The sequence below is a fragment of the Cucumis melo genome, chromosome 4, assembly GCF_025177605.1.
Source record: "Cucumis melo cultivar AY chromosome 4, USDA_Cmelo_AY_1.0, whole genome shotgun sequence".
Lineage (NCBI taxonomy): Eukaryota > Viridiplantae > Streptophyta > Magnoliopsida > Cucurbitales > Cucurbitaceae > Cucumis > Cucumis melo.
In genome coordinates, this window is record NC_066860.1 from 32,966,305 (window position 1) to 32,985,573 (window position 19,269).

General features: G+C 31.8%; 2 protein-coding genes and 1 pseudogene across 9 annotated transcripts; all 3 read right to left on the minus strand.

Moving 5' to 3' along the window:
* Positions 1 to 839: 839 nt before the first annotated feature.
* On the minus strand, positions 840 to 18,705 carry LOC103486535 (F-box protein CPR1-like). Of its 8 annotated transcripts, none has more exons than XM_051084160.1 (3): positions 18,473 to 18,688; positions 2,854 to 2,933; positions 840 to 2,178 (listed from the first exon to the last, which is right to left on the minus strand). In XM_051084160.1, exon 3 carries the CDS (start codon positions 2,147 to 2,149, stop codon positions 1,004 to 1,006), a length of 1,146 nt encoding a protein of 381 aa, XP_050940117.1. In that variant the 5' UTR covers positions 2,150 to 2,178; positions 2,854 to 2,933; positions 18,473 to 18,688; the 3' UTR covers positions 840 to 1,003. The 8 variants fall into 8 exon arrangements, with proteins under 8 accessions (XP_050940117.1, XP_050940116.1, XP_050940120.1 ...); XM_051084159.1 differs by lacking the exon at positions 18,473 to 18,688 and adding an exon at positions 3,421 to 3,634; XM_008444528.3 differs by lacking the exons at positions 840 to 2,178; positions 2,854 to 2,933 and adding exons at positions 16,011 to 17,200; positions 17,906 to 17,985 and having other exon boundaries at positions 18,473 to 18,705.
* On the minus strand, positions 4,486 to 8,554 carry LOC127149031 (putative pectinesterase 14; annotated as a pseudogene).
* LOC127149101 (F-box protein CPR1-like) lies at positions 13,071 to 14,749 on the minus strand. Its single transcript, XM_051084158.1, has one exon. The coding sequence runs from the start codon at positions 14,417 to 14,419 to the stop codon at positions 13,265 to 13,267; it is 1,155 nt and encodes a 384-aa protein (XP_050940115.1). The 5' UTR covers positions 14,420 to 14,749; the 3' UTR covers positions 13,071 to 13,264.
* Positions 18,706 to 19,269: the final 564 nt, after the last annotated feature.

Sequence of the window (19,269 nt, forward strand, 5' to 3'; positions counted from 1 at the left end):
AATTTGAGTTGTCATCCAATAATAATTCTAATAATAATAATAATAATAATAATATTGATAAAAATAATAATAACATAATAATACTAATAATAATAATAATAATAATAATAATAATAATAATAATAATAATAATTACAATAATAATAATAATATATACTAATAATGATAATAATAATAATAATAACAACACTAAACATAATAATAGTAGTAATAATAATAATAATAATAAAAATAACAACATACTATTAAAGCAAAGAAGTCGTGTACCCGGTACACGACTTCTTGCCACGTTGGACGGCACTTGGACGGTCAACAAGTCCAAGCTGATGTGGAAGTCGTGTACCTCGTACACGACTTCCATGCAAGTCGTGTATGAGGTACACGAATTCATGGTAAATCGTGTACCTCATACACGAGATTTCCTTCCAAAAATTCCAAATTCACTCTATTTTTGACAATATTTTGCCCCATCACCCTATTTTTGCAATTTCTTTTCACCTCACCCTATTTTTGTCAATAATTTCAAAAAATACCATATTTCTACGAAATACCCCAATCATTTTAGTGACAACTTTTCCCGATAAGGGTTTCTTAAAACTGCGAACAACAACAACGAAATAACAAACTAATATTATTTTAGAAAAGCTAATTATTAATATGCACTTAAATTCATTATGTGTAGGACCAATAGTTATTCAATTGTTAGTTTTATGGACAAATTTTGTTTCAACAAACTTCTAAAAAGGAAAAGATGGTTTTATAAATAGGTTTTGTATTCTCACCAAAACTTCAATGATGATATCAACAAGGTAAATGCCAATACACATATTTCCTAAATCTTTGTATTAAAAGTAATCATTTCCCTATAGAAGTAATACAAGTTTTTGTGTGAAAGCTAAGTAACCAACCTCATTTGCACCATCTAAACTTTACGTAAACTAATATGAAAAATACAAAAACTCACGTCACTCAAACAACATTACCACGGTGAAATCCGAAAATACTAAATATCATAATTGATTATATCTCTTCCTCCTTCCACAGACACCAAACTTTTGATAAAAAGATCAATAGCTTGGAACCTGTTAGGTATTCCATAAAGTGCTTCCCCTTCTATTGGGAGCTTTTTGGACTCTTGAGTTTTAGTGTTATACATAATCACATGTCCTTCACTGGACTCCATTAACAGTTCTTCAGAGCTTACAAACAACAATGGGTGTTCAATTCCAAGAGTAGGATCAATCGTCAATAGCTTTGACCACGAAACAACACTAGATTCATCCTTCTTCATCTCCCAAATGTCAATATTTTTCTCATTACTTTCAAATGGATAAACAAAAAGAACAATGGAACTATTCAAAACCCCTAAACTTGTTTTATGCTTTTTGTCATCGTAACTCTCTGGTACTGAAATTTTACCACAAACCTCTTGACTCATGTCAAATGTTATAATATGGTCCGCTGTGGAAAGTCTTGACTCACCATATCCCCAAAAATAAAATATTCCTTCGTGATACATATCAAATGTAGGTGTGCAAAATGCACGGTCACAAAAAAGAGGAGCTTCAATTTCTCTCCATTTTCCTTTGCTCAAATCATAAATTTCCACTCTCGTCATTTGTCCAAAGTTTGCTACAAAGTTTCCTCGACAACTCACAATTCTAACAACTTTGAAATTGCTAGATTTTGCATCATACCCGAATCCGATACTAAATGCTATTGCAGAGTAAACATCAGGATCAACACGGGAGATAAGAATCGAAGGTGGAAGTTTACGAAATTGTCTAGTCATAGGATTAACGAGGAAAACATCGTCAAGATTGCTAAGACAAACTAAGCCGTGAGAATGGCCACAAATTTCTAAAGATGGATCGATCTCTTGGAATGGCATGTTGATGTCCATAATAGACACGGATCGATAGAGAGAAAATTCGAGGATGGAGAACACAAGTTCTTGTTCACCAGAGTCGTTGGTGAGGGCACGTTTGATGAGAACATGTTTATGAGGAAAAGAATCTAACAGATGTTTTGTTAAAAATTTAGGATCGTCGATAAGAGCATACCATGATTTGCAAACAGACTTGAATCGAAGAAGAGATTCTGGTGGAAGCTTGGATAGAATTTGAATCACCACATCAGAAACCACCATTATCGTTGTGTTTACGATGGAAATCTTAACTGTAAGAGAAAAAAGAAAAATTAAAAAAAGTAATAAAAGTGATGGTGTTGGTATGTTTAAACAAGAGAGGGGAAATTGGTTGAAAATAAAGTAAATGGCTTATGGGCAAGAAAAGAAAAAAATAGAATAGAATAGAATAGAATATAGTGTAAATTAGTTTTAGGTACCGTGAAGAATGGTAAGCCATGCAAACAATGGTTATGATCTGTCGTGGAGATAGAGATCAATCTTTCGTCCTTTCAAAGAACAACTTATCCGACGAAATGGAGAAGATCATGACATGTCTTTAGGGTTTTTTTTTTTTTTTTTTTAATTTTTCCGTATTTGGTTTCTTGGTTGGGTTGCCATATTCGGCTGAAGGGCTTTTCTTCTTTTTCATTAAAACTTAAAAGAGAGGGTAGTAAGCTGAAATGGGTCGAATAAGCCTAATTTGAGATATATATATATATACGGACTTTTTATTAGCCTAAATTTGCCTTTTTTTCGCAAATAGCCTAATCTGCTAAGTTTTTTTAGTTCTTTCTTTTTTCTTTTTCTTTTTTTTTTTAAATGGTGTGTGATTAGTCGGTACAAATTTCATTAAAATTATTTGTGAAAAAAGGAAAAAGATTTGAATATTCAGGAACCATAGAATATGTTTCAAAGTTCATGTTCATGCATCAACCGAAGCTTACCTTGAATGGATCATGTAAATACATAAACATCTATTGGGTGGGTCAAAACCAGTGCAAATTCAAAGAAAAGCAAGAGAAACCTGCATAACAAAAGTTCAAATTCTGAACTTGGATCACGGAAGAATATTATATATTCATATCCCTAAGCTGATTCAGTAGAAATTGTATCCATTTGTCCAAATTTGATCTACAACATTGTTTTCTCCCAGTTAACTCACATCTAACCCAATTATATTAGTCTATAAGTTATTGCAAACTCCCTGTATCATCAAAAGTCATTGATATTCATGGGTATGAGAACAAAGAAGAAAAAACAAACGTCAGAAAATTTCAACAAGAAACACAACATTCATCTACAAGGAGACATCATACATCACATCAAGATTGATAATTTCTTTGGAACATATTCAAAATGTGGTGGGATTCATATTAGGGCTGTGGTTTTAAATAGTTTTGCATGCAGTAAAATGAGATCATATCTCCTCTTTGCCATTTGAGACTTAAAATGTAGCAGTATTTGAAGGAAAAAATCGAAAAGTATCGATGGAGAAAACAAAGAGAGTATACCTCTCCAGTGTGATGACTACGAACGGCTGAGAGAGATTGATGGATGAGGAGCGAAACTAGAACGACGATGGGCGACGTTGTGCGTGCAGCGGTGGTGGAGAACGACGAACAACGGCGAGTGGTTTATGTCTTTTATAAAGGACGGAGAAGAACCCAAAACAACGGAGAACGGCAGTGGTACAAAGCGATAGAGACAGAGAGGGAGAAAGAAGGAGAGACGCGTCCTTTTCTTTTCTTTTCTTTTCTAACCTAATGGTGAACCGGATACCGAACCGAACGGAAATTTCCGGTTCGATGATGTTGATGGTTATGAACCAATCAAAACCGAACCACGGAAATTTCCGGTTCGATGATATTTGGTTATGAAGCAATCCAAACCGAACCGAAAATTACAATGTTGTCCTATATTTTGAGATAAACCTTAGTTACTTATAAAAAAATCTTAATTATAGTTATTCTTCTAAATTTAAAAAAAGAAAAATAGAACGTACTTATGGGTTTTTTTAAAGAAATTTATCAATTATATCTTCTTACAATAATTATATATTTGATATAAAAAAAACAATTTAACCTTAACTAACTTGGTTATCTTTTCAAATTCTCACCTCGAATATCTAACACACCAAATTTATCAAATTAAAGATGTTATAGTATAAAATGTTTTTATCTATTTATTTCAATCATTTAATTTTTACGGTTTATGAATTCATATTTAATAATAAGATTTTAAAAGATTTTGTAACTTATGTCTTTTACATCTATATAATGAATTCTTCCCAATCATGTTTCTTTACAAATGTTTAAATTTCTCTTTCACTTGGGTTTGCTTTTCTTCGATAAGCTTTGTTTTTATTATAACTTCTATTATGATATTGATTTATCCGACCTTTGTCTTTGGCTTTATTTGTTCTTTTTTTTTTTAAGATATGAAACGGGTAAAATGAGATTTGTTATAATTCAAAACAAATTATGTAGGGAAGATTTTGGAATGATATGAGATTTGAGATAAGGTGAGTTTTAGAAACATATTATAATATATTGTTTCAAGCATTGATTTATTTGAAATTAAATGGTTGACAAAGTACTGTTGATTTGTTGATTGGTGAGCCATTGATTTCCATCAATATATGAAACATCCAAGTAAGGTTGAGCTTCAATTTGATTCAGCTGCTTTGAATATGGCACTCTCAAACTGTAATTTGCACCATCTCCAAAGCATTCATATTCCCCAAACAACACACTCCTGGTAATAAAAAAGAAAAACAAACATCAGCACTTTGTATTTTAGTAAAAAAAAGAAAAAAAACTGCTTTTGAACACTTAGAAATGACTCTAATATTACTGATCTCTTGAAGGGTCTCTCCAGTCATTCCATCCATCGTCAACAACGACATCGGTCATATACGTTTTAGAGAATATAACAGTGGCACAAGCACCCCAAGCACGACCAAGCCACACCTTACCATTGCCACTGATGGTGCAATTGATGAAAGCAAAACCAGTTTCCTCACTTCTTGTTTGCCTTCCCTGAGCTGTGATGGCTCCACTCACCCTACCACCCAACACTTCCTTTGCTATTGATTTGATCCTACAACCCTAAACCATTTACCCAAAACAAACAAATCTTCTCATTTTAATCCCTTTTTTCTTTTGTATATAGAAATGATGATTACATACATCGTAGAGCGATCGAGCATTGCCGAAGATGAAATCAATGGATCCTTGAATGAAACATGTTTTGAAATAATGCCTTCCTTTGTCATCATAAAGTGTGTCTTGAGCTCCATAAAATCCACATCCATAGAAAGCAGCTTTGTCTCCTGCAATTCGAACTGCAACTGCTTGTCCTCCAACAATCTCGAGAGTTGCCTCAGGAGCTGTGTTCTTTTCCCCCAACAAGAAAAGTTAATCATTAAAGATTTAAAGTAATAAAGACAACACATTTTGATTTACTTTCTAAGTGCGTAGGAACACTTTTTAAAAACGGTTGAAGAGGGTTACAAAAACAGAGTTGAACAAGAAAAGGGAAGATGTTTTTTGTTACTTTGAAGCTGATGTTGTAGGCAATGAAGTTTGAAGCAAAGATGGTCACTGAAGAGCTGTAAGTGGTGCCTCCTGTGGAAGTGTCCTTCCATTCTATTGCAGTGTCAAGATAACCTTGACCTTCAATTATCAAGTTTGTTTTGTTGGCTTCTATCACTACCTTCTCCCTGTCAACAATTTTTCTTTTAATTCAAAAGAAAAAAAAAGGCGAGGTTATGAACCTCACACCCTTTAATTACTAGATTTTTGTAAGATAGTCATCTTTTACAAAAATTTTAGAAAACTAACTTTTTATTTATGTCATAGCATGTTTACAATTTTAGACTTGATATCACATTAGGGACATCTTACCTATCATGAAATAGGCATAGTTCGAACCTGATGGTAATGTCTATCACTATTTTCATTTTTTTTACCCTTTTGCCAGTCGGCCTCTCGGGCTCCCTCCCACCGCGATACTTAAACATACCACTTCAAGAAGAACAGCTCACCCACATACTTCAAGCACATTTCATGTATTGTATAAAAATCACAATGTTTTTTCAAAAATTGTGACGGGACTATGCTTGAATATCCCAATCGGATGGCACCCACGAGGCCAATTGGCGAAAGGGTGAGAAAAAGTTAAAAAAAAAAAAATGAAACTGTCATAACATTGCCTTCAAGTTAGGGCTACAACAACCATCTCCCGATGGGCAAGACATCTCTAACGTTATACCAAGTCCACGGCAATAAGTGCGAGACAGATGTAAGTAAAAGGTTTCTTTTCATTCGTATTAAGGAGCAGTTCATTGATCCTTAGGGTGTCTAGAAGAAGAAGATCCAATAAAAATTTGATTTAATGTTTTAACTAAACTTGATAAAAGTAATAGTAGGACTTAGAAAATACTAGGACGAAAATAGAAGATGGTTTAGTAGAAGTTAAAGAGACTAAAATCACATCAAAACTTAAAAACTTCTATTGAAAGAAAAATATTTTAACCGCCCTCTCGCTTGCAAGAATCAATGTAGTTGGAAGATTTGAATGTGTTATGAAAGATAATGACCTATAGACTCCAGAGTTAATTAGGATAAGGGTCCTTGAAGGGACCTAAAAACATGTCATGATCTTCTTCATTTCGTCGGACAGGTTGTTCAGATTGATGATCTCTATCTTCTTCTGCATTTTAAAAGAGTGTGTGTTTGAAAGAAAAAAATTATGCATTTTCGAAAGTGCAAACTTAAAATAACATTATAATAATATTTAGTATGATTAGGGTAAAACAAGTCAATAAGTATATTTATAATTACTAACACTGCAAAAGTGACTTTGATCATTATTGTTAAAAAACCAAAGGCCAAACGGAAAAGGAAAATAATATACTTATTAAAAGATATTTTTGTTAATTAAAATAATTTTGTAATAATATTAATGAGTGAATAACGAGAACGTGTAACAACCAATACCATGAAAGACAAAAATATGATATTTGTATTGGCCATATTATGATTATATGGCTCACAATGATTTGTAACTACATGACGTGTAAGAATTTATAATCTATTTTCATATTTGATTTATTTTCTTTTTTTTTTTTTAAAGATTTCCACGATAGAATTATCTAATTTATAGCATGATATACATTTCAATATTAAGAATAAGACGAGTAATACACTATTTCTATGAATTAAATAGAAAAACAATAAGTTTAAAATCTTTTAGCAGCAAAAATCATACACAATGCAGGAAGCTAGATCATTAAGGGAGATGGGACTTCTGAAGTTGGATTTTTTCATAAGACAGAGATGTTGAGGTTTTATATATGAAGAATTGATGGTAGGTAATGGTTTGTGATGGATGTGCACAAGATGAAATGGGTTAATAATATATATAATTAGGATTATTGATTTTTGTCGATCACGTGGAAACTGCTTCATTTCCACATTTCTTTTCCTTTGGGATTTTATCAAAACTAAAATTTGGATTTTGAATTATTATTGAATAGGATTCTATTTGTACATTTTAAATTTTCCATTTGCTTCTTTAATTACCATTTAGGCTATTTATACTACACCTTCTGTTTCAAAAATTAATATATATAGTCAAAACTAATTAAAGGTTACTTAATATTACAATTATACTAAAATTTAATATTACAAACACGGAGGAGAGGCTTTAGCTTGTTTGGACGTCCAAAAGCAAATGATTCAAAGTGAAAGCATAACATACCGATTTAATATAAAGAAGAAACTTAAAGTTCTGCAAATATAGTCATCTGCTAAGCATAATAATAAGCAATATAACATAACTTTTCCCATATGACTCATGGATAATCTGAAGCACCAAACGAGTTCTCTTGTGGTAGGAGCCACACAAATTTAGTTGGACAAGTGCCACTAACAAATGAAGGGCAGTCGATGAGGGTAACGCCATCCTTTTCCAAACACAGTACAATTTCATACAATTGCAACTTGCCAGTTCTACCATTTTTGTTGCAGCGGATGCCGGGTTCCGTCTTTGTTATCTTTTGAATAGGGGTTATAATGTCTTGGATTACAAGGTCATTGGAGCTTTGAGGGTTGAGCCCCGCGGCGGTTAAGATTGCCAACAGATCAAATTGTTTCCGAAGATTCAAAGAAATTTGGAAATATTGAAATAAGCCAAAAGGAGGATCTGAACATTTCCCATGATTGTCCCATTCATGACCCCAAAATTTATCATTGTTCCCAGATATTAAATCTGGCCAATATATTTTCAGTTGTGCTTCAAGTGAGATAACCTAAAATTAAAGCATGTTACAACATTATATTAGTTAAAATGTTGAAGATAGAGGGAAAAAAAAACACATACACAAATATTAAAGAAGATGGGAACCTTGCTATATTGCGTTTTTGACCAACAAACAAGATGAGCATTACTATGATTACTTGGCCACAAGCCGTGAATAGTGAACATGGGTCGAGGGGGAGTATGACAAGGGGAGACATGAGCGCCAGTATTACATACATTCAGCCCCCACTGTTGCACGAATTGGAAAAAGTCGAACGGAACACCGGCATTAACAACCAAAACCAAACTTAAAAAGTAAATAACTAAAATACGTTGAGCCATTATCGAAGAGAGAAGAAAACAATAAAATAGAAGATGATGAATGGAAATGGAGAATAAGATGAAAGAAAACAAGAGTATATATAGACTTATGGAAATGAAGAAGATGAATGGAAATGAAGAATTAGATTAAGAAAGCAATAGTACGTATAGACTTAGAATTAGATTAAGAAAGCAATAGTACATATAGACTTATGTGTCACTTGTACCAAAAATCGTAAAAGTGGTTTTAGAAAAAGGATTGTAATAGGAAACTTTTCTGAATATAACAAACTACTGGAATATTTATGAGTCGTGTAACAAATTCATATATTTAGCCATTTTTTAAATATTCAAGAATTGTCTTTCTATCTTTTTCTCCTGTGATTTTTTTATCTTCTTCGTCTATATTATTCATGCGTTTCTTCCATTTTTTTATGCTCGTGTATAAAGAATCTTGAAAAAATTAATTAGACATTTAAATTAGAGTAACAAAACTAAAAGATTGTGTATAAAGAATATTAAAAAAAATCGTCTCTACCAAATTTTGAAAAAAAATGGTTTAGATTTGGGGTAACCAAATTTAAATGATTAGTCTAAACGATCGTATACCCAATTAATTAAACGATCGTATACCTAATTAATTAAATACCAAATGGCGTTATCAAATATATTACGCGCATTGTTGATGAGACATCTTTGGTATTTTACATGGTGGGCCTCTAGACTTTTTCCATCTTTGAAATTGTTCTATATAGTATAAATACTTTTTTGTTTTTTTATATTTTTGAAAAGACTGCGATGTAATACTGTGAAAGTAAAAAATAATAATATACTTAAAAGAATTAATATTAAAATCCATTTAAGTTACGATAAAAATTACAATTAAATAATTACTTTTCATTAACTAATATAATGCATTTTAAAAGAGTAAGTGCAAAACTAAAATAACAGGAATGTAACAGCCGCCTATAAGAGGAAAAGGAATGTGAACACTCCACAACATTAAAAGTTAAAATGAAAACAATATAATATTTTATATTTGGACCAAATCAATTCTTCTTCTTCTTTTTTCTTTTTCTAATAAATTCACCCTATGGGATATAACAATAGGATTCAATAAATAGTAATCATATTTCCTCTTTCTACACAATAATTTGTTATAGGAATCAATAAATAGTAATCATATGTCCTCTTTCTACGCAATAATCAAAATTGCAAAGGAAAGAGAGGAGAGATAATTAAAAAAGATAATTTAACAATAATACTAAAAACTTCAAAAAAAATTTATCTATCTAATTTGTAATATGTGATACATTTTGATATTAACAATAATATGAGTAATACTATTTAAAGATTAATTCCATGAATTAAATAGAAAAACAATAAGTTCAAAATCTCTTCTTATTTTAAAATGTGGATATTTGACAAAAGTGATCAGAGAATCTCAACAAGCACTGTCAACAACTTTTACTAATAAGAGTTTCTTAAAACTGTCACCAACAACAAAATAAGCAAACTAAAATTATTATTAGCCGATCATAGAAATAGTAATTATATTATATAAATATATTTGAAAAAACTAATTATTAATATGCATTTAAATTAATTATCCTAATTATCTTTAAATTATTGTGTTTGGATGGACCTTTATTCATTTGTTAGTTTTATTGACATAATTTGTTAATATTTCACCAAATGTTTAAAAAAGAAAAGATGGTTTTATAAATAGGTTTTGTATTCTCACCAAAATTTCAATGATGATATCAACAAGGTAAATGTCAATACACATATTTCTTAAATCTCTGTATTAAAAGTAACTATTTCCTTCTAAGAGTAATACAAGTTTCTTGAGTGAAATCTAAGTAACCAACCTCATTTGCTCCATCTAAACTTTACTTAACTAGTTTGAAAAATACTAAAACTCATATCACTCAACAACATGACTTACAATAGTGAAGCCCGAAAATACTAAAAAGCATAATTGATCATATCTCTTCCTCCTTCCACAGATACCAAACTCTTAATGAAAAGATTAGTAGCTTCGAACCTGTTAGGTTTTGTATAAGTTACTTCCCCTTCTATTGGGAGCTTTTTGAACCGATGAGTTTTAGTGTTATACATAATGACATGTCCTTCACTGGACTCCATTAACAGTTCTTCAGAGCTTACAAACAACAATGGGTGTTCAATTCCAAGAGTAGGATCAATCGTCAATAGCTTCGATCACGAAACAACACTAGATTCATCCTTCTCCATCTCCCAAATGTCAATATTTGTCTCATTACTTTCAAATGGATAAAAAAAAAATAACAATGGATCTATTCAAAACCCCTAAATTTGTTTTAAGCTTTTTGTCAACGTAACTCTCTGGTACGAAAATTTTACCAATAAACCTCATCACTCATGTCAAATGTTATAATATGGTCAGCTTTGGAAATCCTTGAATTACCATGTGCCCAGAAATAAAATGTTCCTTCGTGATAAATATCAAATTTAGATGTGCATGTTGCAGTGCCACAAAATAGAGGAGCTTCAATTTCCCTCCATTTATCTTTGCTCAAATCATAAATTTCAACTCTCATCATTTGTCCAAAATTTGCTTCAAACTATCCTCGACAACCCACAATTCTAACAACTTTGAAATTGCTAGATTTTGCATCATACCCAAATCCGATAGTAAATGATACTGCAAAGTAAGCATGAGGATCGTCACCGCAGAAGATAAGAATCGAGGGGGGAAAGTTTACAAAACTGTCAAATCATAGCATTAAGGAGGAAAGCATCGTGATAACCAGTAAGACAAACTCAAACGTGAGAATGGCCACAAAATTGTAAAAATGGATCGATCTCTTGGAATGGGAAATTGATGTCAAGAATAGCCACATATTGATCAAGAGAGAATTTAAGGATGGAGAGCACAAGTTCCTATTTGCCAGAGTTGTTGGTGAGGACAGGTTTAATGAGAACATGTTTATGGAAAAAAGAATTTAAGAGATGTTTTTGTTACAAATTTAAGATCATTGATAAGAGCATACCAGAATTTGCAAACAGACTTGAATCAAAGAAGAGATTCTGATAGAAGCTTGGATAGAATTTCAATAACCGCATCTGAAACCACCATTATTGTTGTGTTTACTATGGAAATATTAACGGCAAGAGAAAAGAGCAAAAAAAGAGAAAAAGTAATTAAAAAGATGGCGTCGGTATGTTTAAACAAGAGAGGGAAATTCATCGAAAATAAAATAATTGGGTTATGGGCAAGAATAATATAGTATAAATTAATTTTAGATACCGTGAAGAATGGTGAGGCATGCAAACAATTGTAATGGTCCGCCGTGGAGAGGGAGATCAATCTACCGTCCTTTCAAACAACATGTCCGACGAAATGGAGAAGATCGCGACATGTCTTTAGGGTTTTTTCTTTAACCATATTTGGTTTCTCATTGGGGGTTGCCATATTGGGCTGAATTAGGTCCTTTTTTCTGTTCATTGAAACTTAAAGGAGGGATGATAGTGTGGGCAGAAACATTCCCCATTCCCCATTCCCCATTCCCCATTCCCTGTCCCGATAGATAAAGCATAGGGGGTGACAAAGAGAAATGACCAAACTAAAAAGTTTCATTTCAAAAAATCACAAAAAATGACAAATTCTTCTTAGGGATTTTTCTTAGTAAATTGAAAATCATCAAAATACCCCTCACACATAGGTCATCCAAATTGCTCCTCCTAATTACTTCCATTCCTTTGTACTTTCTTATGTCGATTTTCTGATTGGGTTTCTAATTTGTTTTTGTATTCAAGTATATAGGAGTTGAGATGATGTTGAGCCACCATTAGAAAGATGCACGTAGATGCTTGCAAAACAAAAGTTAACATTTAATAACTTGAATCCAACAATCAAAGAACAAGTGCAGTATTATATATAGGTAGATAAGTAGAACTAAGAATGAAAAATATTTTAATAGCAAGAAGCTAGATAATTAAGTGAGATGAGACTTCTAAAATTGGACTTCTTTATAGGACAGACATGTTGCAGTTTTATACACCAAATTTGAAAACAAAAAATATATGATAAAGATTTAGATATAGGCGTCTTTTAAATTACTTTTAAAAAGATATATATATAACTGAATTCCATGTAAATTTGAGAAAAAGATTTGAAACATGAATTAATTTAGAGATCTAATTTTAAAAAATGGGTTACGTTACCCGAGAAGCCAAAGGCCATTTTTTATTTTTAAAATTTGGAATCATGTGCAGTGTCTTCTTTGCCATACATCTATAATTTTAGTTTTTTCTTCTTTTTTTTTCACTTTTAGTCTCGAACGTTTAAGAACAGAAATAATGACTATTTTGCACACTTGACATATTAAATTGATTTTATGTTAATTATTGATGAAATTTTAGAAACACTAAACATCAAACCTTACACACAGAAGAATTCAAGAGATGTTGGTGCTCTCATAATCTACCTATGGAGGAGAGAAGTGAAGAAGGTAAATTGTTATGTATTAGTGTATTTACAAAATTTCAATGATGATATCAACAAGGTAAATGTCAATATACATCTTTCTTAAATCTATGTATTAAAAGTAACTATTTCCCTCTAAGAGTAATACAAGTTTCTACCAACCTCATTTGTTCCATCTAAACTTTACTTAACTAGTTTGAAAAATACTAAAACTCATATCACTCAAACAACATGACTTACAATAGTAAAGCCCGAAAATACTAAAAACCATAATTGATCATATCTCTTCCTCCTTCCACAGATACCAAACTCTTAATGAAAAGATCAGTAGCTTCGAACCTGTTAGGTTTTGTATAAGTTACTTCCCCTTCTATTGGGAGCTTTTTGAACCGATGAGTTTTAGTGTTATACATAATGACATGTCCTTCACTGGACTCCATTAACAGTTCTTCAGAGCTTACAAACAACAATGGGTGTTCAATTCCAAGAGTAGGATCAATCGTCAATAGCTTCGACCACGAAACAACACTAGATTCATCCTTCTCCATCTCCCAAATGTCAATATTTTTCTCATTACTTTCAAATGGATAAACAAAAAGAACCATGGATCTATTCAAAACCCCTAAACTTGTTTTATGCTTTTTGTCATCGTAACTCTCCGGTACTGAAATTTTACTAAAAACCTCTTGACTCATGTCGAATGTTACAATATGGTCCGCTTCGAAAATACTTGATTCACCGTGTCCCCAAAAATAAAATGTTCCTTCGTGATACATATCAAAGTGAGGTGTGCAATTCGCATCGCCACAAAATGGAGGAGCTTCAATTTCCCTCCATTTATCTTTGCTCAAATCATAAATTTCCACTCTTATATGTGGACACATCACCATCGTTGAATATCCCCGAAAACTCACAATTCTGACAACTTTGAAATCGTTAGATTTTGCATCATACCCGAATCCGATAGAAAATGGTACTGCAGAGTAAGAGTAAGGATCATAAGAACCAGTACGGAAGATGAGAATTGAGGGCGGAAGTTTACGAGACTGTTTAGTCATAGGATTAACAAGGAAAGCATCGTCACAATCAGTAAGACAAACTAAGCCGTGAGAATGGCCACAAATTTCTAAAAGTGGATCGATCTCTTGGAATGGCAAATTGATGTTCATAATAGATAGGGATCGATCGAAAGAAAATTTGAGGATGGAGAACACAAGTTCTTGTTCTCCAGAGTTGTTGGTGAGGGCACGTTTGATGAGAACATGTTTATGGGAAAATGAATTTAAGAGATGTTTTGTTACAAATTTAGGATTGTCGATAAGAGCATACCAGGATTTGCAAACAGACTTGAATCGGAGAAGAGATTCTGGTGGAAGCTTGGATAGAATTTCAATCACCGTGTCTGAAACCACCATTATTGTTGTGTTTATGATGGAAATATTAACAATAAGAGAAAAGAGCAAAACAGAGAAAAAGCAATTAAAAGGATGGCGTTGGTATGTTTAAACAAGAGAGGGAAATTGATCGAAAATAAAATAATGGGATTATGGGCAAGAATAGAATATAGTATAAATTAGTTTTAGATACCATGAAGAATGGTGAGCCATGCAAACAATGGTTATGGTCTGCCGTAGAGATGGAGATCAATCTACCATCCTTTCAAACAACAACCTGTCTGACAAAATGTAGAGGATGACCTGTCTTTAGGGTTTTTTTTTTCCTTTCATGTTTGGTTTCTTAGTTGGGCTGCCATATTTGTCCGAACGGACTTTTTGGTTTTTTTTTTTTTTTTTCATATTTGGTTTCTTAGTTGGGCTGCCATATTCGACTGGATGGCTTTTCTTTTTCCATTAAAATTTAGGGTTATTACAATGGTTAGCAATTTTTAGAATAATTATTACGTATGTAGCAATATTTTAAAAAATTTGCAAACATAGCAAAGTCTATCAGTAATATACTTCTATCGTTAATAAACTCTTATTGTTTATCAGTGATAGACCGATAGACCAATAATTACGATTAATTAATTACTTTTCATTAACTAATATAATGCATTTTAAAAGAGTGGGATTAAGGAAAAAATATACATACGTTTCGGAAATGCAAAATTAAAATATGATTGTAATAATAGAAACGTAACCGCCGACTATAAGAGGAAAAGGAATGTGAACATTGAAAGCTGAAATGAAAACAATATAATACTTTATATTATGACCAAATCAATTTTTCTTTTCTTTTTTTGTTTTAATAAATTCACCCTATGGAGTATATAACAATAGGATTAAATAAATAGTAATCATACGTCGTCTTCCTATGCAATAAGTAAAATTGCAATGCATAGGTGATCGCATCCAAAAAATTAATAATAATAAAAAAAAAACAAAATCTTTCAAGAGGAAGGAAAACATTGATTTTAAACAAAAAAGAAAAGAAAGATAATTTAATAATAATACTAAAAAGACTCCAAAAGAAAAAGAAATTAGAAGAATGAGAAAAGGATTCTTTTTTTGAAAAAAATAAATATTATCGTGATTAAACAAAATGCATAATATGAATTTATATTATATTAAACAAAACTGCGAATAACAACAACGAAATAACAAACTAATATTATTATTAGCCAACCATTAAAATAGTAATTATATTATATATATTTTAGAAAAACTAATTATTAATATGCATTTAAATTCATTATGTGTAGGATCAATAGTTATTCAATTGTTAGTTTTATGGACAAAATTTGTTTCAACAAACTTTTGAAAAGGAAAAGATGGTTTTATAAATAGGTTTGTATTCTCACCAAAATTTCAATGATGATATCAACAAGGTAAATGCCAATACACATATTTCTTAAATCTTTTTATTAAAAGTAATCATTTCCCTGTAGAAGTAATACAAGTTTTTGTGTGAAAGCTAAGTAACCAACCTCATTTACACCATCTTAACTTTACGTAAACTAATCTGAAAAATACAAAAACTCATGTCACTCAAACAACATTACCACGGTGAAATCCGAAAATACTAAATATCATAATTGATCATATCTCTTCCTCCTTCCACAGACACCAAACTCTTAATAAAAAGATTAATAGCTTGAAACCTGTGAGTTCTTCCATAAAGTGCTTCCCCTTCTATTGGGAGCTTTTTGGACTCTTGAGTTTTAGTGTTATACATAATCACATGTCCTTCACGGGACTCCATTAACAGTTCTTCAGAGCTTACAAACAACAATGGGTGTTCAATTCCAAGAGTAGGATCAATCGTCAATAGCTTTGACCACGAAACAACACTAGATTCATCCTTCTTCATCTCCCAAATGTCAATATTTTTCTCATTACTTTCAAATGGATAAACAAAAAGAACAATGGATCTATTCAAAATCCCTAAACTTGTTTTATGTTTTTTGTCATCGTAACTCTCCGGTACTGAAATTTTACCACAAACCTCTTGACTCATGTCAAATGTTATAATATGGTCCGCTGTGGAAAGTCTTGATTCACCATATCCCCAAAAATAAAATATTCCTTCGTGATACATATCAAATGTAGGTGTGCGAAATGCACGGTCACAAAAAAGAGGAGCTTCAATTTCTCTCCATTTTCCTTTGCTCAAATCATAAATTTCCACTCTCGTCATTTGTCCAAAGTTTGCTACAAAGTTTCCTCGACAACTCACAATTCTAACAACTTTGAAATTGCTAGATTTTGCATCATACCCGAATCCGATACTAAATGCTATTGCAGAGTAAACATCAGGATCAACACGGGAGATAAGAATCGAAGGTGGAAGTTTACGAAATTGTCTAGTCATAGGATTAACGAGGAAAACATCGTCAAGATTGCTAAGACAAACTAAGCCGTGAGAATGGCCACAAACTTCTAAATATGGATCGATCTCTTGGAATGGCAAGTTGATGTCCATAATAGACACGGATCGATAGAGAGAAAATTTGAGGATGGAGAACACAAGTTCTTGTTCACCAGAGTCGTTGGTGAGGGCACGTTTGATGAGAACATGTTTATGAGGAAAAGAATCTAACATATGTTTTGTTAAAAATTTAGGATCGTCGATAAGAGCATACCATGATTTGCAAACAGACTTGAATCGAAGAAGAGATTCTGGTGGAAGCTTGGATAGAATTTGAATCACCACATCAGAAACCACCATTATCGTTGTGTTTACGATGGAAATCTTAACTGTAAGAGAAAAAAGAAAAATTAAAAAAAGTAATAAAAGTGATGGTGTTGGTATGTTTAAACAAGAGAGGGGAAATTGATTGAAAATAAAGTAAATGGCTTATGGGCAAGAAAAGAAAAAAATTGAATAGAATAGAATAGAATATAGTGTAAATTAGTTTTAGGTACCGTGAAGAATGGTAAGCCATGCAAACAATGGTTATGATCTGTCGTGGAGATAGAGATCAATCTTTCGTCCTTTCAAAGAACAACTTATCCGACGAAATGGAGAAGATCATGACATGTCTTTAGGGTTTTTTTTTTTTTTTTTTTAATTTTTCCGTATTTGGTTTCTTGGTTGGGTTGCCATATTCGGCTGAAGGGCTTTTCTTCTTTTTCATTAAAACTTAAAAGAGAGGGTAGTAAGCTGAAATGGGTCGAATAAGCCTAATTTGAGATATATATATATATATATATATATATATATATATATATATACGGACTTTTTATTAGCCTAAATTTGCCTTTTTTTTCGCAAATAGCCTAATCTGCTAAGTTTTTTTAGTTTTCTTTCTTTTTTCTTTTTCTTTTTTTTTTTTAAATGGTGTGTGATTAGTCGGTACAAATTTCATTAAAATTATTTGGGAAAAAAGGAAAAAGATTTGAATATTCAGGAACCATAGAATATGTTTCAAAGTTCATGTTCATGCATCAACCGAAGCTTACCTTGAATGGATCATGTAAATACATAAACATCTATTGGGTGGGTCAAAACCAGTGCAAATTCAAAGAAAAGCAAGAGAAACCTGCATAACAAAAGTTCAAATTCTGAACTTGGATCACGGAAGAATATTATATATTCATACCCCTAAGCTGATTCAGTAGAAATTGTATCCATTTGTCCAAATTTGATCTACAACATTGTTTTCTCCCAGTTAACTCACATCTAACCCAATTATATTAGTCTATAAGTTATTGCAAACTCTCTGTATTTTCAAAAGTCATTGATATTCATGGGTATGAGAACAAAGAAGAAAAAACAAACGTCAGAAAATTTCAACAAGAAACACAACATTCATCTACAAGGAGACATCATACATCACATCAAGATTGATAATTTCTTGGAAACATATCCAAAATGTGGTGGGATTCATATTAGGGTTGTGGTTTTAAATAGTTTTGCATGCAGTAAAATGAGATCATATCTCCTCTTTGCCATTTGAGACTTAAAATGTAGCAGTATTTGAAGGAAAAAATCGAAAAGTATCGATGGAGAAAACAAAGAGTGTATACCTCTCCAGTGTGATGACTACGAACGGCTGAGAGAGATTGATGGATGAGGAGCGAAACTAGAACGACGATGGGCGACGTTGTGCGTGCAGCGGTGGTGGAGAACGACGAACAACGGCGAGTGGTTTATGTCTTTTATAAAGGACGGAGAAGAACCCAAAACAACGGAGAACGGCAGTGGTACAAAGCGATAGAGACAGAGAGGGAGAAAGAAGGAGAGACGCGTCCTTTTCTTTTCTTTTCTTTTCTTTTCTTTTCTTTTCTTTTCTTTTCTAACCTAATGGTGAACCGGAAACCGAACCGAACGGAAATTTCCGGTTCGATAATATTATGGTTATGAAGCAATCCAAACCGAACCGAAAATTACAATGTTATCCTATATTTTGAGATAAACCATAGTTACTTATAAAAAAATCTTAATTATAGTTATTCTTCTAAATTTAAAAAAAAGAAAATAAGAACGTGCTTATGGGTTTTTTAAAGAAATTTATCAATTATATCTTCTTACAATAATTATATATTTGATATAAAAAAACAATTTAACCTTAACTAACTTGGTTATCTTTTCAAATTCTCGCCTCGAATATCTAACACATCAATTTAACCTTTAAGATGTTATAGTATAAAATGTTTTTATCTATTTATTTCAATCATTTAATTTTTACGGTTTATGAATTCATATTTAATAATAAGATTTTAAAAGATTTTGTAACTTATGTCTTTTACATCTATATAAGGAATTCTCCCCAATCATGTTTCTTTACAAATGTTTAAATTTCTCTTTCACTTGGGTTTGCTTT

Coding starts and splice junctions, on each gene's coding strand:
- LOC127149101 (XM_051084158.1), bottom strand. CDS start 14,419: ATGGTGGTTTCAGACACGGTGATTGAAATTCTATCCAAGCTTCCACCA.
- LOC103486535 (XM_051084163.1), bottom strand. CDS start 2,149: ATGGTGGTTTCTGATGTGGTGATTCAAATTCTATCCAAGCTTCCACCA.